The 26,869-nt window shown below is 48.6% G+C and overlaps 2 protein-coding genes across 2 annotated transcripts; both read left to right on the forward strand.

Moving 5' to 3' along the window:
* The first annotated feature begins 15,001 nt into the window (after positions 1-15,001).
* On the forward strand, positions 15,002-19,034 carry LOC123449091 (peptidyl-tRNA hydrolase, mitochondrial-like). The gene is made up of 8 exons (XM_045126181.1): positions 15,002-15,297; positions 15,720-15,804; positions 17,701-17,768; positions 17,852-17,902; positions 17,977-18,050; positions 18,219-18,277; positions 18,360-18,436; positions 18,664-19,034. The coding sequence occupies exons 1-8, from the start codon at positions 15,073-15,075 to the stop codon at positions 18,796-18,798; spliced, it is 774 nt and encodes a 257-aa protein (XP_044982116.1). The 5' UTR covers positions 15,002-15,072; the 3' UTR covers positions 18,799-19,034.
* Positions 19,035-19,432: 398 nt separating this feature from the next.
* On the forward strand, positions 19,433-21,306 carry LOC123449081 (threonine synthase, chloroplastic-like). The gene has a single exon (XM_045126170.1). It carries the CDS (start codon positions 19,483-19,485, stop codon positions 21,031-21,033), a length of 1,551 nt encoding a protein of 516 aa, XP_044982105.1. The 5' UTR covers positions 19,433-19,482; the 3' UTR covers positions 21,034-21,306.
* Positions 21,307-26,869: the final 5,563 nt, after the last annotated feature.

Here is a 26,869-nt window from a genome sequence, read left to right on the forward strand (position 1 = left end):
TCAGTTCACCCCCAAGAAGAAGCAGTTCAATAACCCCATCCTGGACCAGCCATGTCCGGTTCATACGAAGATGGATGAAGAGGGCAACCCCATATATGCGAAGCATACCACTCGACAGTGTCGCCTCCTGATCTAGGGGTTCAGCGAAGGGCAACCGAGTAAGAAGGACAATGAATAGGATGAGGGGGATAAGGAGGATCCGTTCCCCCAAGTCCATGCAACACTGATGATTTTTGCTGACGTTGTGAGCAAGAGTCGACTGAAGCTGGTGAACACAGAGGTGAACATGGCCACCCCTACCAACCCCAAGTTCCTCAAATGGTCTCAGACTGCGATCACCTTTGACCAGTCGGATCATCCAGCACACGTACCCACCCCAGGAAGACAGGCTCTGGTCGTCGACCCGGTGGTGGAGGGAGTCCGACTGCGCAAAGTCCTCATGGACGGCGGCAGTGGCTTGAACATCATGTACGCCGACACTCTCAAGGGGATGGGCATTCCGATGTCCAAACTCAGCGAGAGCAGCATGCAGTTCCATGGAGTCGTCCCTGGACGAAAGGCCAAGTCACTCGGCCAGATCGCGTTGGACGTCGTTTTCGGCTCCGACAAGAACTTCCGCAAGGAAAAGCTGACGTTCGAAGTGGTGGACTTCCAGAGCGCTTACCACGCAATTCTAGGCCGCCCAGCGTATGCGCGTTTCATGGCCCGTCCGTGTTACGTATACCTAAAGCTGAAGATGCCAGGCCCGAAAGGTGTGATCACCATCACGGGCAATCGACAGCGGGCCAAAGAGTGTCTGCAGCAGGGATCAAGAATCGCCGACCAGCAGATGGCCGTCCTCGAGCTTGACGAGTACAAGAAAACAGCCGACCCCGCTGACTTGATGCGTTCGAAGAAGCCAGCTTCGGAGTCTGCATTCCAGTCGACGGGAGAGACGAAGAAGGTCAGCATCCACCCGACGGACGCCACTGCTGCCCCGACGAACATCTCCACCACCCTCGGTCCTAAATAGGAAGCTGAGCTCACCCAATTCCTCCATGAGAACTGGGACATCTTCGCATGGAAACCCTCTGACATGCCAGGTGTACCCAGGGAGTTGGCTGAGCACCCACTGCATGTGGATCCCACCGCTCGGCCTGTCCGAGAACGCCTGCGTCGGTCCGCCGCGCACAAGAGGAAGGCAATCGGAGAAGAGGTAGCCAAGCTTTTGGCAGCCAACTTCATTCGCGAGGTTCACCACTCCGAGTGGCTCGCCAATGTTGTCATGGTTCCCAAGAAGGACAAGTCGCTCCGAATGTGCATCGACTTCAAACACCTCAATAAGGTCTGCCCGAAAGACCATTTTCCGCTCCCCCGCATCGATCAAATTGTCGATTCGACTGCGGGTTGCGAGCGTCTGTCATTTCTTGATGCCTACTCGGGCTTTCATCAGATCCGTTTGTATGGCCCCGATGAATTAAAAACAGCCTTCATCACCCCATTCGGGTGCTTCTGCTACATCACCATGCCATTCGGTTTGAAGAATGCAGGAGATACCTTCATGCGCATGATCCAAAAATGCCTCCTCGACCAGATCGGTCGGAATATGGAGGCATATATGGATGATATCGTAGTCAAGTCACGCAAAGGTTTCGACCTGCTGACTGACTTGGCAGAAACATTCGCCAACCTTCGTAGGTACGATATCAAGCTCAACCCCGCCAAGTGTTCATTCGGCGTTCGCAGCGGAAAGTTACTCGGTTTCTTTGTTTCCGAACGAGGGATCGATGTCAACCCCGAAAAGATCGGGACCATCGTCCGAATGGAGAGGCCGGTCAGAATACACGATGTTCAACGGCTCACTGGTTGCCTAGTGGCTTTGAGCAGGTTTATCAGTCGACTCGGTGAGAAAGCACTTCCTCTGTACCGACTCATGAAGAAATCAGATACTTTCGAGTGGACAGATGAAGCCCAAGTCGCATTCGACGACCTCAAAGTCCTACTTTCCACCCAGCCGGTTCTTACTGCTCCGCTCAGTAAAGAGCCCCTTCTTCTGTATATCGCGGCTACAAATCAAGTCGTCAGCACTGTTCTTAAGGTCGAACGAGAAGAAGAAGGCAAAGCATACAAAGTTCAGCGGCCAGTCTATTACGTCTCCGAAGTCCTGACTCCTTCCAAGCAGAGGTATCCCCACTATCAAAAACTTATCTATGGGATTTACATGACTGCGAAGAAGGTGGCCATTTATTTCCAAGACAACTCGGTGTCTGTCGTTTCTGATGCTCCGTTGTCGGAAATCCTCCACAATCGAGACGCATCAGGCCGAGTGGCGAAGTGGGCAATGGAGATGTTGTACTGCGATATCAAGTTCGAGGCCAAGAAAGCTATTAAGTCTCGAGCTCTGGCTAACTTCATAGCAGAATGGGTAGAACAACAGCAACCGGCCCACATCTACTCGGCTCATTGGACAATGTTCTTCGATGGGTCCAAGATGTTGAATGGCTCTGACGCTGGCGTTGTGATCGTATCACCAAAGGGTGATAAACTCAAATATGTGCTGCAGATACACTTTGATTCCTCCAACAATGAGGTAGAGTACGAAGCTCTCCTTTATGGACTGCGTATGGCCATCGCACTCGGCGTCCGTCGCCTGATGGTCTATGGCGATTCGGATTTGGTGGTTAATCAAGTGATGAAAGAGTGGGACGTCAGGAACCCCACCATGACCACATACTGCAATGCAGTGAGGAAGCTCGAGAACAAGTTTGAAGGTCTAGAACTCCACCATGTTCCGCGACTGAAGAACCAAGCAGCTGATGAGTTGGCAAAACTCGGATCCACTCGGAAACCAGTCCCGAGTGACGTCTGCCTCGAGCACCTCCACCTTCCCTCAGTCAAAGAAGATCCTTTCACGGAGGAACCAGTACAACCAAAGAGTTCGACAGATCCGACTGAAGTCGACGTACCTGCTGTGGTTGATCTTATCATGGAGATTCTTGTTGTCATCCCTGATTGGACTGTGCCAATCATTGCATATATCCTGAGGCAGGAATTACCAGAAGACGAAGTCCAGGCCAGGGAGATAGTCCGCAGGTCGAAGTCGTTCACTGTCGTTGATGGCCAGTTGTACAAGGAAAACGTTTAGGCGTTCTTCAACGATGTATCTCCCCAGAGGAGGGACAGTTAATCCTAGGAGATATTCACTCGGGAACCCGCGGTCATCACGCCTCTTCGAGAGCGATCGTCGCCAAAGCATTCAGAGCTGGTTTCTTCTGGTTGCAGGAAAACGAAATGGCTAAAGATATGGTCGACCGATGTGAAGGTTGTCAGTTCTACTCCAACAAGTCCCACAAGCTAACATCTGCGTTGAAGACAATCCCTCTTGTGTGGCCGTTTGCAGTATGGGGATTAGATACAGTCGGTCCATTCAGGACAGGCCAAGGAGGGTACACACATTTGTTGGTGGCAGTCGACAAGTTCACAAAATGGATTGAAGCCAAGCCCATCAAGAAGCTCGACGCCCTAACAGCCATCAAGTTTGTCAGGGACATCATCTCCAGATTCGGTGTACCTCACAGCATAATCACGGACAACGGGACAAACTTTGACTCGGACAGATTCAAAGCTTTCTGTGCAAGCCAAGGAATCCGAGTGGATTTTGCATCCGTGGCGCATCCTCAATCCAATGGACAAGCACAGCGGGCGAATGGACTTATTCTGCAAGGTTTGAAGCCCCGACTCCTGCGAGAGGTGGGACATGCCGCTGGCGCATGGGTCATCGAGCTACCTTCATTGCTTTGGGGTCTTCACACAACCCCGAACAGATCTACAGGGCGATCACCGTTCTTCCTCGTTTACGGAGCAGAAGCAGTCCTTCCGAGTGACTTGCTTCACAATGCTCCACGAGTCGAAATCTTCTCCGAAGCTGAAGCAGAACAAGCAAGGCAAGACGGAGTGGACCTTCTAGAGGAAGAGCACGAGATGGCACTGACTCGCTCAACCATTTATCAACAAGATCTACGCCGTTTTCACGCACGACATGTCAGGAGTCGCACGTTCCAAGCAGGCGACCTGGTGCTCCGAGTGGATCAGCAAAGACCTCACAAGTTGGCTCCTGCCTGGGAAGGACCTTTCATCATCTCCAAGGTGCTGAACAATGGAGCATACAGACTCTACAACATCGACAGGGAGACAGACGAGCCGCGAGCATGGAACGGAGATCTCCTGAAGCGCTTCTACACGTGACCGTCGACTGAAGCAATGTAAAGAACAAGTATTGGTGAAATAATATAAAGCAGATTGAGCTTTTGCAGATCCAAAATTCTTCCGCGGTCGCAGACTCCGGTCTCAAAAAAAAAAAACTTAGCTGCGATCCAGAATCGCCTAAGTACTAACTTTCTCCGAGTGTGCACTAAACGTCGCACTCGGGGACTTAGCTGCGATCCAGAATCGCCTAAGTACTAACTTTCTCCGAGTGTGCACTAAACGTCGCACTCGGGGACTTAGCTGCGATCCAGAATCGCCTAAGTACTAACTTTCTCCGAGTGTGCACTAAACGTCGCACTCGGGGACTTAGCTGCGATCCAGAATCGCCTAAGTACCAACTTTCTCCGACTGTGCACTAAACGTCGCACTCGGGGACTTAGCTGCGATCAAGAATCGCCTAAGTACTCACTTTCTCCGAGTGTACACTAAATGTCGCACTCGGGGACTTAGCTGCGATCCAGAATCGCCTAAGTACTAACTTTCTCCGAGTGTGCACTAAACGTCGCACTCGGGGACTTAGCTGCGATCAAGAATCACCTAAGTACTCACTTTTTCCAAGTGTGCACTAAACGTCGCACTCGAAGACTTAGCTGCGATCAAGAATCGCCTAAGTAATCTATTACCTTCGAGTGTATCCTACAGATCCACTCGGGGACTCAGCAGACCCTCATTGAGGCTCATGTGGATGTCAAGACAACTGACAATTACATGAGTAGCAGACCCTCATTGAGGCTCATGTGGATGTCAAGACAACTGACAATTACATGAGTAACAACTCGCTCCGAGTGCAGCATGTCCGTCGCACTCAGGGACTTAGCTGCGATCAAGAATCGCCTAAGTACTCTATTACCTTCGAGTGTATCCTATAGATCCACTCGGAGACCCAGCAGACCCTCATTGAGGCTCATGCGGATGTCAAGACAACTGACAATTACATGAGTAGCAGACCCTCATTGAGGCTCATGTGGATGTCAAGACAACTGACAATTACATGAGTAACAACTCGCTTCGAGCGCGGCATGATCGTCGCACTCGAAGACTTAGCCGCGATCATGAATCGCCTAAGTACGCTATTACCTCCGAGTGTATCCTACAGATCCACTCGGCGACTCAGCAGACCCTCATTGAGGCTCATGTGGATGTCAAGACAACTGACAATTACATGAGTAACAACTCGCTCCGAGTGTGGCATATCTGTCGCACTCGAAGACTTAGCCGCGATCATGAATCGCCTAAGTACTCTATTACCCTCGAGTGTATCCTACAGATCCACTCGGTGACTTGGCAGACCCTCAGAGAGGTTCACACAGATGTCAAGGAAACTGCCAATTTCATGCTCCGCGTGTTTGCCATTGGCTTCAACAAGAAAAGCCAAACAAAAACTCGAGCCAAAATGGTGTCAACAACTCTTTGGCAACAGAAGAGCAAAAGATTTGATTTAAGTTCGAAGTTCACCTAAGGATAGTTGACTCGGTGCGGATCAAGCTTACCCGCACCGAACCAAGAATGCGACGGCCAACAGAAGTGGCCAAGGTTACTTACAACCAACACTCGGCATACCGAGGTAAAAGTTTTCTTAAGCGTCGTCCGGATTGGCGCCAGGACTGGAGGGCTCCACGAATGTGTCCAGGTCGATCCCATCGGCGATGCGGGTGGCACTCTCAAGGAAGGTTTCCATGAAGTCTTCGAATCGAAGTTTCTTCGTGTTGGCGACCTTCAACGTTTTCAACTTCTCTTCGCGCACCTCCTTGCAATGCACTCGGACCAGGGACAGCGCAACGTCTGCACCACAGCGAGCCGCAGACTTCTTCCATGACTGCACTCGGTTTGGGACCTCCTCCAGCCGAGTCATCAAGCCTTCCATCTCATGCTAAGACTCGTCTTCAGGCCAAAGCTCCTTGTCGATCCGGCCGACGACTTCTCTCAGTCGACCAATGAAAGGCCCAACTTTGCCCAGGCGAATGTGCGCTCGGAGCAGATCTCGATTGGCGTCCTCACCGAGTGGAATGTTCTCGCGAATCGACCGCTCCACGTCAGCTGCTTCAGCCTCCGCGTCCATGCAAAAATATGCAAACACAGGACAAGCAAACAATAAGCGCCGAGTGTAACGCACATACCACAAGCACTCAGAAAAAACAGGACTTACCACCCAGACGCGTTATCATCTTCCGGGCCCAGTCACTGACGTATTTTTCCTGCGCTATACACCGCTTGTTCAGCACATTCATTTGCCCCATCAGATCAGACCTTTGCGCCTTCATCTTCTCAACTTCAGCAGTCAGTGCCTTGTTCGCTTCACGGGCCTGCTCCAACGACTTCTACCGTTCCACCAGAACATCCTTCATACCAGCCATTGCAACCAGTGCCGCATCCAGCTCACCAGCAAACTGAACCTTCTTAGCCCTGAGAGTCTCATACGACGTCCCCATCTCGCAAGTTTTCTGCCAGCCAGCGCCAAGAGACGATCAGCCAAATCCAACAATAAAAAGTCTAAGTTCTTCAGACCCCTGCCGACGCAAGCAGTCGACAGCGGTCTCGGGGACTACACCCAGTGGGTTCACTGAGAGTGACCCCACTGGCATGAAACTCAAACAGGTCTGCCCTATTGAGCTACATGACAACACCTAAGCCTGTGAGGCTACTACTACCCGACCGGAGTAAAATTACTCTCGGAGACTCATCCAGTAGGTACACTCCGAGTGCCCCAACTGTCAGCATTCGAACAGATTAACTTGTGATCTGATCAAGTCAAAGACAATGCGTATAAAGACAACTGCCGGTGCAAGCACTCGACAGAAGTCTCGGGGACTACACCCACTGGGTTCACTAAGAGTGAACCCATTGCAAAAATCATACGATATCCGAACACACCCAGTGGGTTACAAGAGAAAAGTAAATACTTACTAGCCCACTTACTCGGATATCGTCCCGCAGTTCGAAGCTTCGCTGGTACAGGGACGCGATGGAGTCGTACGCCTTCTTGGCTTCTCCCGCCATTAGCTCCGCCTGCACCATGGCCCCCTTGGATGCTCCCACCTGGTCTTCCGAGAGGTGTTGTATGTTGTACTCGACGTTCGACGGGCCTGGCATCGTTGAAGGCTCCTTCGGCATCCCAAGGCCCGCTCCAGTCGATTCAGCAGCAACCAGCGGCGTTTCAGTCGACGGCATCGCCTCAGTCGGCGGCACGTCCGCGGCGGGAGCAGTAACTGGCGGAGCAGCCTCAAGGACATGCACCGCAGCTTGCTCAGACCTTCCCTGGTCATCCTCATCTGCATAAATCGCCAGTGAGAGAAACCCGACCAAACGGCGTGAGATCACAGAAAAAGGGCAAGACCGAAGACAGAATTCGCGATGCAATAATATAAACTCTCGGAATCACTACGACGCACGTGGCTGGGACGAGACAACATTGTCCGTGTCCATAGGATCATCTCCGTGGCGCGCCGGAGAGGTGGCAGAGGTGGCGATCCTGTCGAGTGAAATTCATTCGACCATCAAACAGGAGTTTAATCGAACATCAGAAGAAGTTATAAGAACAATGCACTTACGTTGAGGTGACGGGGACGATGACCCTCATCCGCGACAAAGCCTTCCGAGGTTTAGATCCGCTCAGTCTGGCCACCTTGGAAGACTGGCCCGCAGGTTCGGCAGCAGTGTCCCTGGTCCTCTTGGCGCTCCGAGCACTCAGGAGCACGGGAGCAGTTGGCGGAGCACTCGAGGATGCTGGAAGGGCCGAGGGAGCTGCAGGTTCATGTCGGCGCTTGGTTCGGTGCTCTGGTGGCGGGGGTGGCGAGTTCTTCTCTTCGTCTTCCTCCTCTTCTTCACCAGACTCCTCCTCCGTCTCCCCACTGTCGGAGACGTACTCGACGCTCTCCACGCCGCCCTCCTGGCTGCCCTCTTCCTCCTCCTCAGCCGGGTTCCCGTTCGAGACAGGGGAGAACCAGTTGGTCCACTTCTGCATAAAATACAGTCGGTGACATCAGACATCAGACGGAGATTCAAAGATAGCGATAAATCTAAGACAGTTATGTGCACTCGGCAAGTTGTACTCACCTCGTTCGGAGGAGGGTTGTCCGCGCGGAAAGCCTTCACTCGCCGGGACCCTCTGGGGTTCTCGCAGGCACCTGTGATCTGGAGCACCCACGACGCCACCGTCTCCCCAGTCACGCACTCGGGGTTGGTCCGAGTGGAGTCTTCGGGTCCCGTGTAATGCCACATGGCGTGGTCTCGAGCCTGCAGTGGTTGGATGCGCCGGCCGAGGAAAACCTCCAGCAAATCTATGCCGGTGACTCCCTTTCTGACGACATCTACGAGTGCGTCGACCAGGGGCAGGATACAGATCTTCTCCGCCTTTGTGAGCGCAAGCTGCTTAGGCGGAGCTAGTCGATCTAAGCTAAAAGGAGGTAGCCCTGTAGTGGCATTCGGGCAAGCGACGTCCTGGCAGTAGAACCATGTCGACTGCCAGTTCCTAACCGATTCACTCAGCTGAAGAGCGGGATAATTACCTTTGCTCTTCTTTTGGAAGCCCAAACCCCCACAGAGTTGGAGAAGGTGAGTCTTATCATCCGACTGATTAAGTCATTTGATGGTTTGGGACCTAGCACAGAAGATATGTTTGAAAAGCCCCCAATGGGGAGGACAACCGATGAAGCACTCGCACAAGACTACGAAAGCAGAGAGATGGGTGATGGCATTCGGGGGAAAGTGGTGGAGCTGCGCCCCAAAGTGGTTCATTATGCCTTTGAAGAAAGGATGCGGGGGCAGGGAGAAACCTCGATGCACGTGGCTGAGCAGCAGGACGCGCTCCCCCTCCCGAGGCGCCGGCTCGGTCTCACCCTCCTCCGACAACCTCCATGACTTGTGCGCGATCGCGTGTTCCACCAGCTCTAGCAAGCTCTCCTCTGTCACCGTGGAGGGGAGGAAGTCCCCCTGGATCCACCCCGCCGGTAACGCCCGCTGCCGCCGCTGCGCAGGAGCCGCCGCCTTCCCCTTCTTCTTCTTCGCCTCCAGCTTGCTAGTCTGTCCCTTGGTCATGGCGGAAGCTGCGGATCTGCGGAGGAGAAGGAAAGAGAAGGAGCTTGGGTACGCAGGAGGAGGCGAGAGGAGTGGAGCAGTCAAAGGCAAGAGATCCGGCGAGCGTAACGAGAAAACCCTCGCCGCTGAGGTTTAAGTAAGGTTTCGACTGCGTCACTGGCAGGTGGCCCTGAAACCTTATCCCCCGACCAACCGCGGCGATATCAGTGGAGAAGTTGAAGGCGCGGGAATCGAGGCGTCAGGCGCTACTCGAGCGCGATGTCGTCATCCCCGCTGAGCGCGCGGTAACCGAAATTTGAGGATCCCAGAAAATCCGCCGCGGTCAGTTGACTAGTCACGTCAGAAGATGCCGCGGAAGCACTCGGTTTCCGACAGTTTGTTCCGCAACTACTTCCACTCGGATCATTGGTCAGAGAAGATAAAATGGATCGAGGCAAGCAACGCCAAAGTCACATCCGTTCCAGTCGGATCCAAATTTCAAGCATCGCTTCGTCGTTCCAACCCCAATCCATTCGGGGACTATTGATGGGGTTATAGTCCTAGGGTAGGGTCATAGGCCTGCCCTAAAGGTCCAACCCAAGGACTACCCCTCATAAGGGACAAGGCCCTTAGTCAGTTCCGACTGAACTAAGGAGTTCCCTTCATCCAGTCGGTAACAGATCCTCGACCATCCAGTCGGAGATTAGCATTCGGAGTTTATCAAACTAACCGACTGGATTCCACTCTGTGCATCGTAACCCCCCTGGAGGGAAATGGTCATACGTTTCCATGTGCCTTTATTAGCATTTAAGACGTACGTTACCTGTAACGTAGGCATTCAATCGCCACTACTCCACCCCTGTGCACCGAACCGTTGTGGAGGGCAGCGCACTCTATATAAGCCACCCTCCCCCACTGGTGCAGGTGTTAGCAATTCACTGTATTCGATATTCCACTCGACTACAAGCTCCCTGAGCACTGAGACGTAGGGCTATTACCTCCACCGCAGAGGGGCCTGAACTCATACAACCTCGTCGTAGCTAAGGCTCTGCCCATCCCTTTCGTACCCTACACATCTACTGTCAGGCTTATACCCCCGACAACGGTACTATTCTTATGCCTTTTCTCTCTTATTTTGCAAGGTTTACATGAAGAGGGAGAATACCGGCAACTGGAATTTTGGCCTGAAAGTGGAGCAAAATTGAGATACCTATTCTGCACAACTCCAAACGCCGTGAAAATCAACGGGGATTTTTTCCCAATTTATAAAAAATACTGGGCCGAAGAAGTGCCAGAGGGGCACCAGGGGGTGCCCACAAGCCTGCACGGCGCGCCCCCCAGGCCGCGCCATGGGGCTTGTGGGGAGCCCACTGGCCCACTGGCCCCCCTCTTTTGCTATATGGAGGGTTTCGTCCAGGAAAACTAAAAGAGGAGCTTTTTCGTGGTTTCGCCGCCGCCACGAGGCGGAACTTCAGCAGAACCAATCTAGAGCTCCGGCAGGACGATCCTGCCGGGGAAACTTCCCTCCCGGAGGGGGAAATCGTCGTCATCGTCATCACCAACACTCCTCTCATCGGAGGGCACTCGTCACCATCAACATCTTCATCAGCACCATCTCATCTCCAAACCCTAGTTCATCACTTGTAACCAATCTCCGTCTCGCGACTCCGATTGGTACTTGTAAGGTTGTTAGTGTTGGAATTATGCCCTAGAGGCAATAATAAATATAGTTATTATTATAATTCCTCTATCAAGATAATCGTTTATTGTCCATGCTATAATTGTATTGAATGAAGACTCATTTACATGTGTGGATACATAGACAAAACACCGTCCCTAGCAAGCCTCTAGTTGGCTAGCCAGTTGATCAAAGATAGTCAGTGTCTTCTGATTATGAACAAGGTGTTGTTGCTTGATAACTGGATCACGTCATTAGGAGAATCACGTGATGGACTAGACCCAAACTAATAGACGTAGCATGTTGATCGTGTCATTTTGTTGCTACTGTTTTCTGCGTGTCAAGTATTTATTCCTATGACCATGAGACCATATAACTCACTGACACCGGAGGAATGCTTTGTGTGTATCAAACGTCGCAACGTAACTGGGTGACTATAAAGATGCTCTACAGGTATCTCCGAAGGTGTTAGTTGAGTTAGTATGGATCAAGACTGGGATTTGTCACTCCGTGTGAACGGAGAGGTATCTCGGGGCCCACTCGGTAATACAACATCACACACAAGCCTTGCAAGCAATGTAACTTAGTGTAAGTTGCGGGATCTTGTATTACGGAACGAGTAAAGAGACTTGCTGGTAAACGAGATTGAAATAGGTATACGGATACTGACGATCGAATCTCGGGCAAGTAACATACCGAAGGACAAAGGGAATGACATACGGGATTATATGAATCCTTGGCACTGAGGTTCAAACGATAAGATCTTCGTAGAATATGTAGGATCCAATATGGGCATCCAGGTCCCGCTATTGGATATTGACCGAGGAGTCTCTCGGGTCATGTCTACATAGTTCTCGAACCCGCAGGGTCTGCACACTTAAGGTTCGACGTTGTTTTATGCGTATTTGAGTTATATGGTTGGTTACCGAATGTTGTTCGGAGTCCCGGATGAGATCACGGACGTCACGAGGGTTTCCGGAATAGTCCGGAAACGAAGATTGATATATAGGATGACCTCATTTGATTACCGGAAGGTTTTCGGAGTTACCGAGAATGTACCGGGAATGACGAATGGGTTCCGGGAGTTCACCGGGGGGGGCAACCCACCCCGGGGAAGCCCATAGGCCTTGAGGGTGGCACACCAGCCCTTAGTGGGCTGGTGGGACAGCCCAAAAGGGCTCTATGCGCCAAGAAGAGAAAATCAAGAGAAAAAAAAAGGAGGAGGTGGGAAGGAAGGGGGACTCCCTCCCACCAAACCAAGTCCAACTCGGTTTGGGGGGGGAGTCCTCCCCCCTTGGACTCGGCCGACCCCCTTGGGTCTCCTTGAGCCCCAAGGCAAGGTCCCCTCCCTCCCACCTATATATACGGAGGTTTTAGGGCTGATTTGAGACGACTTTTCCACGGCAGCCCGACCACATACCTCCACGGTTTTTCCTCTAGATCGCGTTTCTGCGGAGCTCGGGCGGAGCCCTGCTGAGACAAGGTCATCACCAACCTCCGGAGCGCCATCACGCTGCCGGAGAACTCTTCTACCTCTCCGTCTCTCTTGCTGGATCAAGAAGGCCGAGATCATCGTCGAGCTGTACGTGTGCTGAACGCGGAGGTGCCGTCCGTTCGGTACTAGATCGTGGGACCGATCGCGGGATTGTTCGCGGGGCGGATCGAGGGACGTGAGGACGTTCCACTACATCAACCGCGTTCACTAACGCTTCTGCTGTACGATCTACAAGGGTACGTAGATCACTCATCCCCTCTCGTAGATGGACATCACCATGATAGGTCTTCGTGCGCGTAGGAAATTTTTTGTTTCCCATGCGACGTTCCCCAACAGCTAGTAGTGTTGATTACTCTTTGTAGTTGATGCTAGCTGGATTACTTGGTGGAAGAGTTTATATTCAAATCCTTGATGCTACTCATTACCTCTCTGGTCATGAATATGATTATGCTTTGTGAGTAGTTACTTTTGTTCCTGAGGACATGGGATAAGTCATGCTAATAGTAGTCATGTGAATTTGGTATTCGTTCGGTAATTTGATATGTTGTATGTTGTTTTTCCTCTAGTGGTGTTATGTGAACGTCGACTACATAACACTTCACCATTATTTGGACCTAGAGAGAAGGCATTGGGAAGTAGTAAGTAGATGATGGGTTGCTAGAGTGACAGAAGCTTAAACCCTAGTTTATGCGTTTCTTCGTAAGGAGCTGATTTGGATCCACTAGTTTAATGCTATGGTTAGACTTTGTCTTAATTCTTCTTTCGTAGTTGCGGATGCTTGCGAGAGGGGTTAATCATAAGTGGGATGCTTGTCCAAGTAAGGGCAGTACCCAAGCGCCGGTCCATCCACATATCAAACTATCAAAGTAACGAACGCGAATCATATGAACATGATGAAACTAGCATGACAGAAATTCCCGTGTGTCCTCGGGAGCGTTTTTCCTCCTATAAGACTTTGTCCAGGCTTGTCCCTTGCTACAAAAGGGATTGTGCCACTTTGCTGCACCGTTGCTACTTTTGTTACTTGTTTCTCGCTACGAATCATCTCACCACACAATCACTTGTTCCCGACAATTTCAGTGCCTGCAGATTTTACCTTGCTGAAAACCACTTGTCAGATCCTTCTGCTCCTCGTTGGGTTCGACACTCTTACTTATCGAAAGGACTACGATTGATCCCCTATACTTGTGGGTCATCACCGACCTGCATCTTCGAGGGGCGGGGGTTTGGGGTGTCAAGGAGGTGGAGGAGGATGGGCAACTACAGTTGAGGGGTGGAGTAGCGCCACAACTAAAATATGCATAGATACGTCTGAGTAGGGGGTGGGCGGATGGATAGCCCTTGCAGAGCTCCTCGATGCCAGCACAACAGTCGTAGATACACCCTTCCCTAGGGTGAGGTGATAATGTCGGCTTTGTCATCTCACGAGTTGGGCATTGACCAAGCCACACTCGATGAGGTTGATGTCGACCACGAGCTGGTGGTGACAGGTGTGGTAGAGGTACGATGATGTTGAGGAACCTTAGAAAAAGATGGTCGAGCGACAAGATGATTGGAGAGATCGATAGATGATTTGTTTGACAAAGAGTGATCAGTTGGGTCGATAAAGGGAGGGAATAACGTGTGAGGGAGACAAAAAGCGTGAAGGGGGTGGTGGAAGGTGGGGTGAAATAAAACCAGCGAGGCAAACTTTAGCCTGCTGGTTGGCTACTTTGTTTGTGGGTAGTTGACCGGAGTGGAGGTGTTCAAACCAGTAATAAGAACCGATTCGGTTGTGTTATCAAACATTGATTTCATTCTATAAACAATGCCTTGTTCTATTAAACATTGATTCCTTTTCATATATTTGATCTTTAAAGACTGATTAAAGATCGTGATGATTGATTCCTTTTCATAGCAACATTACTAAATTTGGAAGATAAAAATATGATTAAGTTGAATAGTGGGCCAAAAAACAGTTTAAATAAATTGGTGGAACAAAGAAATCCATGGGGGAGGTTTAATTGAAATTGAGGCGGCAATACCAACTAACCAAGACGTACATGTCCAATTTTGATAGTATGTCAAGCACAAAATGATAGGTTGGTCATATAAAAAATGAAATAGGGAGAAAATAAAACCGAAAAACGAAACATACGAAAAACGACGACCAACTTTGGTTATAGTTATTTTTTTGGAAGATTTAATTTGATTTAGATGTAAAGTAATGAACGCGAGGAAAGTTTTCATTTAGTTGAGATTTTCTTAAAATTCAATGTTAATGAGTTAATGCATGATGTTGTTTTGTAAAAATGTCGATTTGTTTGAGTTAATGCATGTGTCAAAATCGGTCGGTTGTAAAATAAGATGCTCGCAAACATAATATAGTGTTGATCGCAGCGAAGCGAAACTATCAACTCCACAAGTCCCATTTAGGGATAGAGATAAACTACGATAAAATTAGTCATAAATCAAACAAGCCCTGAGTTTTCTTTCTTTCTTTTCTTTCAGCCCAAATAGGTGGTGAAGCAGTCCACAAGCCCAGCCCAAAACCCAATAGGCTTAGAGGTCAACTTGTCAAAGGGGAATCCCGTGTGGCGTGTACGATTGAGACCCGGGTCAACCAGGACCCGTTTTATAGGGGGAAACCACAACGGCGGCGATGCGGCTCCTCTCCGGCGTCCCCGCCTCCCGCCTCACCTCCCCGCGCGTCTCCTTCGCACGCCCGAGCCGTAGAAGCATGGGCGCGAACGGCCCCGCAAGCACCACCGCCGCCTCCTCATCATCCTCCTCCTCGGCCACCGCCCCCGGCGGCGCGGCCCCGAAGCCGTGGCTGTTCGTCGGGCTCGGGAACCCCGGCAGGATGTACAAGGGCACCCGCCACAACGTAAGATTCTGGCGCTCCAGCTATCTGGATCCCGCTTTGCTTGTCTTATTCGCAAGTAGGTGTGCGTTTTCAGCTGGTTCCTAGTTAATCACGATGCAATTAGTAAAATCGGAGTTGCTAGAAACTACAATTTGTTGAGACCATTCTAACCATGTCTACAAAAATTGATGCTACGTGCTTACAAAGGCTACTTATGCTTGCTGCTAAGCTCTTCGCCAGGGTAAAGGTGTTGCCTTTTTGGTTGCTTGCTTGATGTACTACAAACTCTTGGCTTTCAGTTAACCGCGTACCGTCCTGGACTTATAAGTGCTTACTTCCAGCTGAGAATGTAAATGTCCTCAAGTAATGAGATTAGTAGTTAACCTATAGTCTGGATCACATTACCTCACTATCATATCCTGTTATAATATGGTTGCATACAGGTTGGGTTTGAGATGATCGATGCTATTGCAGAAGCTGAGGGGATATCTGTCAGCACTAAGCAATTCAAATCCATGGTCGGGAAAGGTAATTTCCACACAGAGTTTGTTGATTTACGATAGGTGCAGCTGTGCAGTAGTTGTACGTTCGAGATATAATTTGCAACTGATCACTGCAACAAGATAAATGTTGACCTGCTCAAATTAAGTCTAGCTCTGTTTTTGAATTACTAGCAAGTTGCCCGTGCGGTGCAACGGAACAAATGTTGTCATCTTCAGCGATAATTAAGGTAGATATTAAACATAACAAAATACTTAAGGATGATGGCAAATATACAAAGAGTGGAAATTTAAACTTGCTTCATACATAAGATGTGTTACATAAATTAAAATGAAAACATAAGTCGCTTCTACAAATTATGTTAATGTCTTCTTTCAGTGTATGAAACAACTTCTATGCGAGTATATCTTTTATACAACATCCTTAGAAATTTCCCAACCTTTTTTTTATGTTAAGTAGGCTTGCTGTGTGACAAACACCCCCATCCATTTATTAATGGGAAGTGAACTAACCAAAGTATGATCTTTCAAGTTTAAAACCCCATCATTTACAAAAGATAGGATGATAAGTCAACTGGCAATCAGATAATACTTAGAACACGTTGAGAGACCGTGCAGCATAGTTACTGACCAAGATTAGCTTCACAAATAGTAACCGAAGATTTAAAACAACAAAAAACATGAATGCCCAGAAGGTGCAAACTTGCGACCAAAATTATCTATTAATTTTTTGCAGGATCTAACAATGAACTGAGCGCAAATTTGGGGTACAAAATTTCCCATGATTGTAATGTACATATATTCGACTAACTGTATACTTAAAAAAAAGGTTAATGAACTACATACTACTCTCTTTTTGGGTCCCAAACTATTTAGATAAGTAAAAAAGACTCATCAAGAAACCACTTTAAATTTAACAATAGTGCACAAAACCAACGGTCAATTAACCAATTCAACTTATTGAGCAAAGCGTTGTTCCAAATATCGGCCAGTTAATCGGCATATCGATCAGTTAATTGCTACTCGGTGGGTCACTGAATAACTGATTAACTGATTTATCGGTCGAATAACTGATTTATGGGCCAATTAACTGGAAAATTCGCCTATTTATCCCTACTCATTACCCAACCGATATGGTACCAGTTACCGATATCCTGAACATTGGAGCAAAGTGAACAAAAGGAAAATGAATAGATGGACATTAGTGAACCGGAAGTTCTTACAATACCTACATTAATTAGAAAATTAGACCATACATGCATTTATCATAGCCATACACTTATAAAACTTTACCATATTGTAATCAATCTTGTACAACTGTTCACACCAATAGTTGATTTTAATGCCATCCCATGTCTTTGGATGAACCAAGAAAGGACATTTGCTTAACCATGTCCAGCAGCCTTTTTATTAAGGTGAACCCCTTGTATCATCACCACAATAATTTCTTATCTTTCGATCATGAGAAGGAAGATTAAACGAATCCCTCTTGTGCCTTCTTCTACAACTGAAATATTGCAAAGTTCAGAGTTATGACGCTGGGTACTGTTGTACTCTTCAATAAGCAACAACTGAAACGTGTAGTAGGCTCTGAACTGAAATTCAAACAATCATTACTTCAGAGTTGTAATGGTCTAGCAGATGGGTGTGAACTGTTAACCCAATCATTTGTATTTTGTTTTTGAGAAAAATAATTCTTTCATGACCTTTTTGCACTAAGCGTTATTACCACCCGTTATCTTCAGTTAATGAACTGTGGGACATATCTACATGCCAATCTTTGTGAAATCAAGAATTATGTCCTTAGAATGCAAGTTCTTAGTTTACCTTTTTTTATATGCTTGAATGTATGCCCTCAATGGATATGGATAAACATTTTTGTTCCTGAAACAGCATTGTTTATCTTATTGCCTTGTATTTATAGGCCTTATTGGTGATGTCCCTGTGATGCTTGCCAAGCCGCAGACTTTTATGAATGCAAGTGGTGAGTCTGTAAGTATAGCAACTCTAAAAATGCAGCTTCAGATCACTGTTTTTGGTGGGCCTTATTTACTGAATAGGACTACCTTATGCAGGTCGGCCAGCTGGTTTCATATTTCAAGATACCACTTAATCAAGTTGTTCTGGTAAATATTATCCGCTAGCTGATACATGTTTTGATGTTCCTAGTTATTCACAAACTGTTTTTTGGTTCTTTTAGATCTACGATGATCTAGACTTACCCTTTGCAAAATTACGTCTACTGCCAAAGGGGGGACATGGAGGGCATAATGGGTATTTATTTAACCTGTTCCCATCCTGCTTTGCTCAGCGCTTCTTTGTTACCCCCTCTGTAAACTAATATAAGATCTTGTAGATCACGATCTTATATTAGTTTACAGAGGGAGTATTTCTTGTAAATCATTGCCTTTGTTCTACCTTAACATCTGATTAATGTTTCAGGGTGAGAAGTGTCATTCACCATCTGAAACAAAGCCGTGATTTCCCACGTCTAAGAATTGGTATGCCGAATAATCGCTTCTTTAATGCCTTTGTCCTTGAGGTGACGAATCTGAAAATACAAATCCCATAAATTTTGTGTAGGCATTGGACGGCCAACTGGAATGATGGGAGCCATCGGTTTTGTTCTACGTGCATTCAGCAAGGAAGAACAAGAAGAGGTACTTTTACTTTTATATTGCGCTGTACAAGTTTTAGACTGAAATATACCAAACTGAAGAAGTTGATTCCTGGAAATTTGTTTCTGTGCTGTCCCTGAAACTTCTCTCCTTCTAAGCAAGCACTCAGTGATCTCTGCGGAAACTCGAAAGCTAGCTGAAGCACTTTATTGTTCTGTACAACAACCACAGCATGAGTTAACCTCTGTCCCCACCCCAATCTTTTGCAGCTTGATTCCACGTTCCTCAGGGGCTTGCGAGCGGTGCGGATAATGTTGCTGGAAGGATTCAACAAGAGTGCGACCTTTGTGAACACTCCAGCTCCAGAGCCACCTGGAAAAGTTGAAGAGATGAAGATAACCTGACCATAAACAATGCTGAGATGCACACTGTGAAGTGTAAATTAGTTTGCTCAGGTTAGAGTCATTCAGGTAGCTGCAGAAACTTGAAAGCGCAAAGGACCATTGTCCTTTGAGCATATGTATTCTGTATTCCTTACTGATTTGTAGAGGCATCCAATGGAGCTCACACCAAAGCTTGTAAAATTGAGTTGTACTACGCTTTCGGTCTCCAGCGTGAAGCTTCTATTTGTTCTAGCGTATATCAGCAGATTTTCTTCCAACCAGATCTCCTTATGTAACAAATTGAGTTTCTCTATTTTACATGGCTTGATTGCCGCTTTTTTTGGGGGCGTTTTTAAACAATACTGTTATACGTACAACTTAGGTTATGTGCATCTGTTGATGCACAGATATTATATTGCACTAACTAGAAATGCATGTGGTATGTTTGTCATATTTCTCAGTAGTTGCTGTCAAGCTTGTCATGAGAATCATCAGATTTGTCTAGACGATCATCAGTCGGATGTAGTCCGATTGAACAGACGGTGCCCGTCAGATGTCGTCTCATAAATGTAAATCAGGGCCGTCCATCCGCGCGGTTTCTACCAGTTCCACTTTCCACCAACCCCCACTCGCTGCAGTCTAAAACCCTCGTCCACCTCCACAGTCCCCATCCCACTTCCCCCAATCCCCGCCGCCAGCTCCACCATGGCGGCCACCACCCACGCCCCGTCCCCGTCCCTCTCCTCCCTCCTCTCCCGCCCCCGCTCCGCCGCGCCCAACCTCCGCCTCCGCCGCCGCGTCCGCTGCGCCACCGACGCGGCCGTCCCCACCAACAAGCACCGGCGCGCGGCGGACGAGGACATCCGGGAGGAGGCGGCGCGGCACCGGGCCCCGGCCAACGACTTCTCCGCCTGGTACGAGCCCTTCCCGCCGGGTCCCGGGTCCGCCGCCGACGAGCGCTACTCCCTGGACGAGATCGTGTACCGCTCCAGCTCGGGCGGCCTGCTCGACGTGCGCCACGACATTGCGGCCCTGGCGCGCTACCCGGGGTCCTACTGGCGGGACCTCTTCGACTCCCGCGTCGGCCGCACCGTCTGGCCCTACGGCTCCGGCGTCTGGTCCAAGAAGGAGTTCGTGCTCCCCGGGATCCACCCGGACCACATCGTCTCCCTCTTCGAGGGCAACTCCAACCTCTTCTGGGCCGAGCGCCTCGGCCGCGACCACCTCGCCGGGATGAAGGACCTCTGGGTCAAGCACTGCGGCATCTCCCACACGGGTTCCTTCAAGGACCTCGGCATGACCGTGCTCGTCAGCCAGGTCAACCGCCTCCGCCGCGCCCCGCTCTCCCGCCCCATCGCCGGCGTCGGCTGCGCCTCCACGGGGGACACCTCCGCCGCGCTCTCCGCATACTGCGCCGCCGCCGGGATCCCGGCTATTGTCTTCCTCCCGGCCAACCGCATCTCGCTCGAGCAGCTCATCCAGCCCATTGCCAACGGCGCCACCGTGCTCTCCCTCGACACCGACTTCGACGGCTGTATGAGGCTCATCAGGGAGGTGACCGCCGAGCTGCCCATTTACCTTGCCAATTCGCTCAATTCCCTCAGGCTCGAGGGCCAGAAGACGGCGGCCATTGAGATACTGCAGCAGTTCGATTGGGAGGTCCCTGATTGGGTCATCGTTCCGGGAGGCAATCTTGGAAACATATATGCTTTCTACAAAGGATTCGAGATGTGCCGTGTTCTTGGCCTGGTTGATCGGCTGCCACGGCTTGTCTGCGCGCAGGCCGCCAATGCCAACCCGCTGTACCACTACTACAAGTCAGGATGGACCCAATTCCAGCCACAGGTGGCCCAGCCGACATTTGCTTCCGCGATTCAGATCGGCGACCCGGTGTCGGTCGACCGTGCGGTGGTCGCACTCAAGGCAACAAATGGCATCGTCGCAGAGGCCACGGAGGAGGAGCTCATGAATGCAATGTCCCTCGCCGATCGCACAGGCATGTTTGCCTGCCCGCATACCGGGGTCGCGCTCGCGGCGCTCTTCAAGCTCCGGGAAGAGGGCACCATCGGGGCGAATGACCGTACGGTGGTCGTCAGCACGGCGCACGGCCTCAAGTTCTCCCAGTCCAAGATCGACTACCACGATCAGAAGATCGAGGACATGGCCTGCAAGTATGCCAACCCTCCGGTCAGCGTGAAGGCCGACTTCGGCGCCGTCATGGACGTCCTCAAGAAGAGGCTCAAGGGTAAGCTTTGAGCATGCCCTCGTCCTCCTGCTGCTGCTGACCCCTCCGATTGGCTTCTGCGATTCGACTGTCTTGTGCATCTGATTCAAATGTGATTGGTTTGCTGTGTGGAGCATTCAAACCCTTGATTTGAAATCTTGTAGGTGAGTGAGACTCTTGTAGGCGTGTCCCTGGGAATGGTTAGGGGGTGGGGTTGATTATCTCTTGTACCGCGTTGTGTTCTACGGATAATAAACGATTGTGTTGCCGTTCATTGAATAAAATCATTCGGTCTGTTTGCTCCATGTTGCACTGGCTTGCTGGGAATGTCCAGTATTTGAAGTTTCTTCCGAAGGGCAGCACCTGTCCTCAATAATCTTTTCATAGAAACATTTGTCCTCATAGTTTCATGTTCCTCATCGCACCAGCAGCATTGATCATATTCTGCAGATTTTGCAAGAACATGAGCTGTCTCATTGCTATAACATTACATGAATAAAATTAAAATTACTACTCCGTAGAGAAAAACATTGATGCTATATTCTTTATCCCTTGGACTTTGCACCTTATTTATCATAGATAGGCGGATGGTCTGAACTACCTCTGAAAACTCTGAACTACTACATGTATCTTATGAAAACCTGAACTCCTGGCAAAAGACGATAGCGATGCAAGGGCTTCAGCCACTTCTGAGATTCCAACATGGTGAATAGCACCCCGATTCACTTCCTGCACCGATCCATGAACACCGGCGCCTAGACCATCAACATTTATCTGCAAGACTGCAACACATCTTCCTGTGGCGGAGACCATTTTCTGTTTCATGATGATGTCAGAGGTCAGGTAAGGTTTTGATTTTTATTGGAGCTGTTCCTGTTTCCCCAAATACCGCATCGTCTAGTTGTTGCCAGGGCCATATATAGCATGGAAATCTGAAGCTTAGCCGGTTCAGAATTTCAGACCAATATCCATGGCCTGATAACAACAAAGCTTGTTAGCTTCAGGAAAATACCATATGCTTATTTTATTTCCCTAAAAAAATACGTATTTTATTTTTTCCCATCCATAGCTCTTGGGTATATTGGCAATGTAATAAGAAAAACAATGATCCATCTCTTCCTTATACGATTACAATAACAACAGTCGTACCTGATCTGACTTGGAGTTGAGAACCTGTGCCAGCCCTTGCGGGCAGACAAGTATGGGCCAGCCTCCAAAGCACCACGTTCATCTTGTTAGGGCACTGAATTTTGAGCCATGGCTTCTCCATAGCCTTCAGGTGTGACGAGAAACCCTTGCCTGAGGAGCGGCGTTCAGACCCGAAAAAAGAGTGTTCTGGCCAGGTTGTAAGCCTGAGAAAATCTCAAGCTTTCCTCTGAGTTTAGATGGTAGGAGTGACTTCCCCTCTTCGCCTCGTTCTTCCTTGTAGTTTTAAAGCTGGTGTCTGTGGCCTATTTTTTTATTTTTATTTATAAACAAGGCAAAAGATTTGTCATTTTCATCGATTAGAAGAGAAGTTTTAGAGGTTAAGGTCCAAGGCCGAATTACAACAATCACTCGCGTGGCATTACGTTACTCAAGTGCCTTGCTACGCAATGCTACAAAGATAGGTCTCATCCTAGCGACGATGACTCCCACTGAAACGGTTTTATTACAAAAGATTTGCGTATTCATCTCTTTCCACAACCCCCAAGAGATTAGCAACATCAAGGAAGCAAGCGGCCTTCATGATTGTGTCTTCTTGGTATCATTGTTGCTCCACCTCTCTTTAGCGGAAGTCGCGTCACCCCAGTCAGAAGGATGTACTTCATGGAGTTCAATACAATCTTTGACCATGCGCCAAACTCTGATAGTGTGGACCATCTTGCACAGTTGGCCACCCACGACGATGAAGCCTGACTGCCGTCCAAATCCTATTTTTGATTGCCATTTTTGCGAAGAACTTGCATTTAGAAGGTGCCCAAATCTTCCAAACGGTCGGGATCATGGCCCTATCAGTTTGGCCAAAGAATTGTGCCTTGTATGCCGATGCAGCCGAGTAGTGTCCGTCAGTAGTGAACGTCCAAGTGATAGTGTGAGGCGTGTCGATGTTAAGGTGGACGTGGGAGAGCCTCTCCGAGAGGGTGACAAACTCAAAACCATGTTCTACGGTGATGCCTTGAAGAATGTCCACCTGGAAGTCCAGTAATTGTCATGCAAATCCATTTGAACAAATCAATTTTCTTCTTCAACAAGTCATAGATTTTTGGAGCCGCGTCTTTGGGTCTAATCCCATTGAGCCAAGGTGACTCCCGGAACTTGGCATACCCAACTTGGACCTTGGTATCCATGACAAAGATATCTTGGTCATTGACATCACAAGGGGTTCCCAAGCTAACCCATCGCTTGTCCGGGTGAAGCCACTCAGCCCACAAACACCGGAGGCGAAGGGCAGTGGAAAACTTGTCGAGATTTAGGATTCTGAGGACTTCATGCAGTTTGGAATTTCACACTTGCTCCCAATTTATCTTTCATTTTCCATCTATGACCTTATCACAACCCACCTAAAGGAAAGCACGTCTAGGGCATCGATCTTCTTCTTGACTTCCACGGGTAAATATAACACCGTCATGCAGTAGATAGCAATCTCTATGAGGACCGACTTGACCTAGACCGCACAACCCGCTAAGGTAATATGCCCTCAGACCCAGGAGTGATATGACTATCACTCTTGTCCTCAAGGGGCTTATCATGAGTTCTCTTCAACCTCTTGACAGCCAAAGGCAAAGAAATGTATATTCATCGGAAAGGAGTATGCTTGGCCGACTAGGACTGGTGGATGCCTGGAAGATCCACATTTTCACAGCAGATTGGGGAGATAAAACTTTTGTAACAATTTGTGACAAGGCTCGTGACATCCCCAAAGTGCTTGAGAATACTCGCGAAAAACTGGACATCCTCCTTAATGGGTCAAAGAAAAACAATGGTGTGTTGTCCACGTAAATAGAAGTATGGATACGCATAGCATTCCCACCTAGGGGATGAGGGTTTCTCTGAGCCGTGGCCTTTACCAGAATGTAGTGTAGGGCGTTGATGACGAGCATGAATAGCGGCGGCACGGGGGCAGGTTCCCCCTGCCTCAACCCATGCCCAAGCTTTATGGGATCGTCGGGCACACCATTGAGCAGAACACGCGACAAAGCCGAGGGCAACAGTGTAGAAACCAACCTATGAAGTGAAGCGGGAAACCAATGTCTCGAAGAGGTTCGGGAAGGAAGGGCCACCGAGCTGAGTCAAAGGCTTTTTAAAATACCAAATTTGAAGAGTAATGATGGTGTTTTTCCTATGGTAGAAGCGTCTCGCGAGATTGCACACATACATGTGTTAAACATGTGTCAACATGTCACTTTGCATATGGCACATCCATCATCTTGTGTAACAAGTCTTGGGTAGTTAGAGATAGATTCTATTCATGTTTATCTTCCTATCCATTCTCCCTATCCCACATGTATCTCCTCTCAGTTTGTTCGCTGGTAACAACCTATCGATGTAACACCACGATACATCTCCCGTCCAGATCAATACAATATATGTGCGGGCTCTCCCTGTATGGAGATTCGAGACGCTTCCATAATATTTCACATGGTATCAGAACTACCCTTTCCCTCTTCGTATAGCCATCATGTCCATCCTTGATTCGACTATGTCAACATCCACCTCGATTGTCTCCTCCGGCCTCAACAACAATGTCTCTGAACCCCTCACCAGATCCAACTACGTCCTCTCGCGTGCTCAAGCTCGTTCCTAGATCATGGGGGCGGGTCTCTCTGGGTACGTTGACAAAACCGCAGAACAACCTCCCAAAACCATAACCAGCAAGAATGTCGAGGGAAAAGATCAGGTTGTCTCGAACCCTACCTATGCGCCTTGTCTAATCCAAGATCAACAAATCATTGCATACCTCCCGTGCGATCTTTCCAAAGAAGTTTTAGTCCAAGTCGCATATTTGGAAACCTCCCATGCCATCTGGTCAGCCCTCGCCAATAAGTTCTCTGCCCAGTATCGAATTCAGCACAACCACATCCGCACAGCTCTCAACACAGCCCAGAAGGGAACTAAATCCGTTGTTGCCTACTTCGGTCACATGTGTGTCCTTGCTGATGATATAGGAGCGACAAAAACCATAGATGGAGATGAGCTTGTGTCCCACATCATATCTGGGCTTGATATGGACTATGAGCCCATTATCAACACTTAAGATGTACGTGTTGATCCGATCATGGTCGACGAACTCTTCGGCATGATGGCCTCATTAGACCAATGAGACGAGATGTTCCAAGGCATATGTGCTAGTGCCTTCAAGTCATCGGCCAATGCTGCTTCCCGTGACCGTGGTGGCGGCTCTCGTCGTGGTGGGAACGGCGACGACGACGACGAAGACCACTACTCCAACCCCAATGGCGCCAGCCACTACTCCAACTCTAACGATGGTGGTGGCGTAGGCCACTATGGTGATGGTGGTAGCCACTACGATGGTGGCCACTACCCCAACTCAGACGGAAGTGGTGGACCAAACTACAACAACAATGGTTGTCGCCCCTTCTACAACAACAATAGGGGAGGCCAAAACAACTACAGCAACAACTTTCGAGGGTACGATGAATACGAGGGAAAATGTCAAATATGTAAGAAAAATTATCGTATAGCAAAAAAATGCAAGTGGCTCTATGCAGAGGATAATTCGTAGAAGAAGAAAGTTGCCACTAGAGCCAACATGTCCTATGGTGTAGACACCAATTGCTATGTTGACTCTGGTGCAACCGATCACATCACCCATGAGCTCAAGAAGGCCACGATGCATGAAAGATACCATGGGCATGATCAAGTCCATAATGCGGGTGGTAGAGGTATGGAGATAAACAATATTGGTGTGATCTGCGTAGGGTTTTTCGTGAAGAGGAACGGGTTATCGCAACACAATGTGGGTAAGTATTTCCCTAGATTAAGAAACCAAGGTTTATGGAACCAATAGAAATATCAATCCTCAACTGTCTTCAGCGGTTGCACACAAAAGAGCAAACAAGTTGCACCCAACGCGGGCAAGAGGGTTGTCAATCCCCTTGGTCTCGTTATATGCAAGCGGATAAGGTGTGTAGATAATTGTAGATAGTTATGACTTGAAAAAAAATAAAAGACAAACAATAACAACAAGGAAATTATAAATTTTCTGAATATATATAAGTGAATAGACCCGGTGGTCATAGTGTTGTCTAGTGGCATCTCTCATGAAAGTAACATATGGTGGGTAAAAAAATAATGTTGGGGAATTGATATAACAACAAATAGTTATGCGATTTTAACGGTAATGATCATGTGTATATAGGCATCATGTCCATAATAAAATAGTCCGACTACTTCCTCCACCTACTACTATTACACCACCCATCGACCACCATCATGCATCTAGAGTATTAAGTAAAATAGAGTAATGCTTGGGGAACAATGACATGATGTAGAGAAGGTAAACTCAATCAAATGAAAAAAAAACCAACGTTTTATCCTTAGTGGCAGCAACACAAAGGCGCAACTTGTGCCCTTTCTGCCACTGGGATATAGAAACTCGCCAGGTTGAACACACTACAACGCACATCTACCACTGAAGAAAGATCAAACTACTTGGCCAAAGCAATTCAATAGATCGGATAGATTTAAGAAGCTATGATGATCATGCAAATAAGAATCATAAAACACAAAGAAGATTCAAATACTTTTCATGAATAATGTGAACATAAACCCACAATTCATCGGATCCCAAGAAATACACCGCATAAATGAATTGCATCGGATAGATCAAAGCGAAGATGCGATGCTCATTGTATTGAAGATCAA

This window comes from Hordeum vulgare, chromosome 1H (genome assembly GCF_904849725.1).
Source record: "Hordeum vulgare subsp. vulgare chromosome 1H, MorexV3_pseudomolecules_assembly, whole genome shotgun sequence".
In the NCBI taxonomy this organism is placed as follows: domain Eukaryota; kingdom Viridiplantae; phylum Streptophyta; class Magnoliopsida; order Poales; family Poaceae; genus Hordeum; species Hordeum vulgare.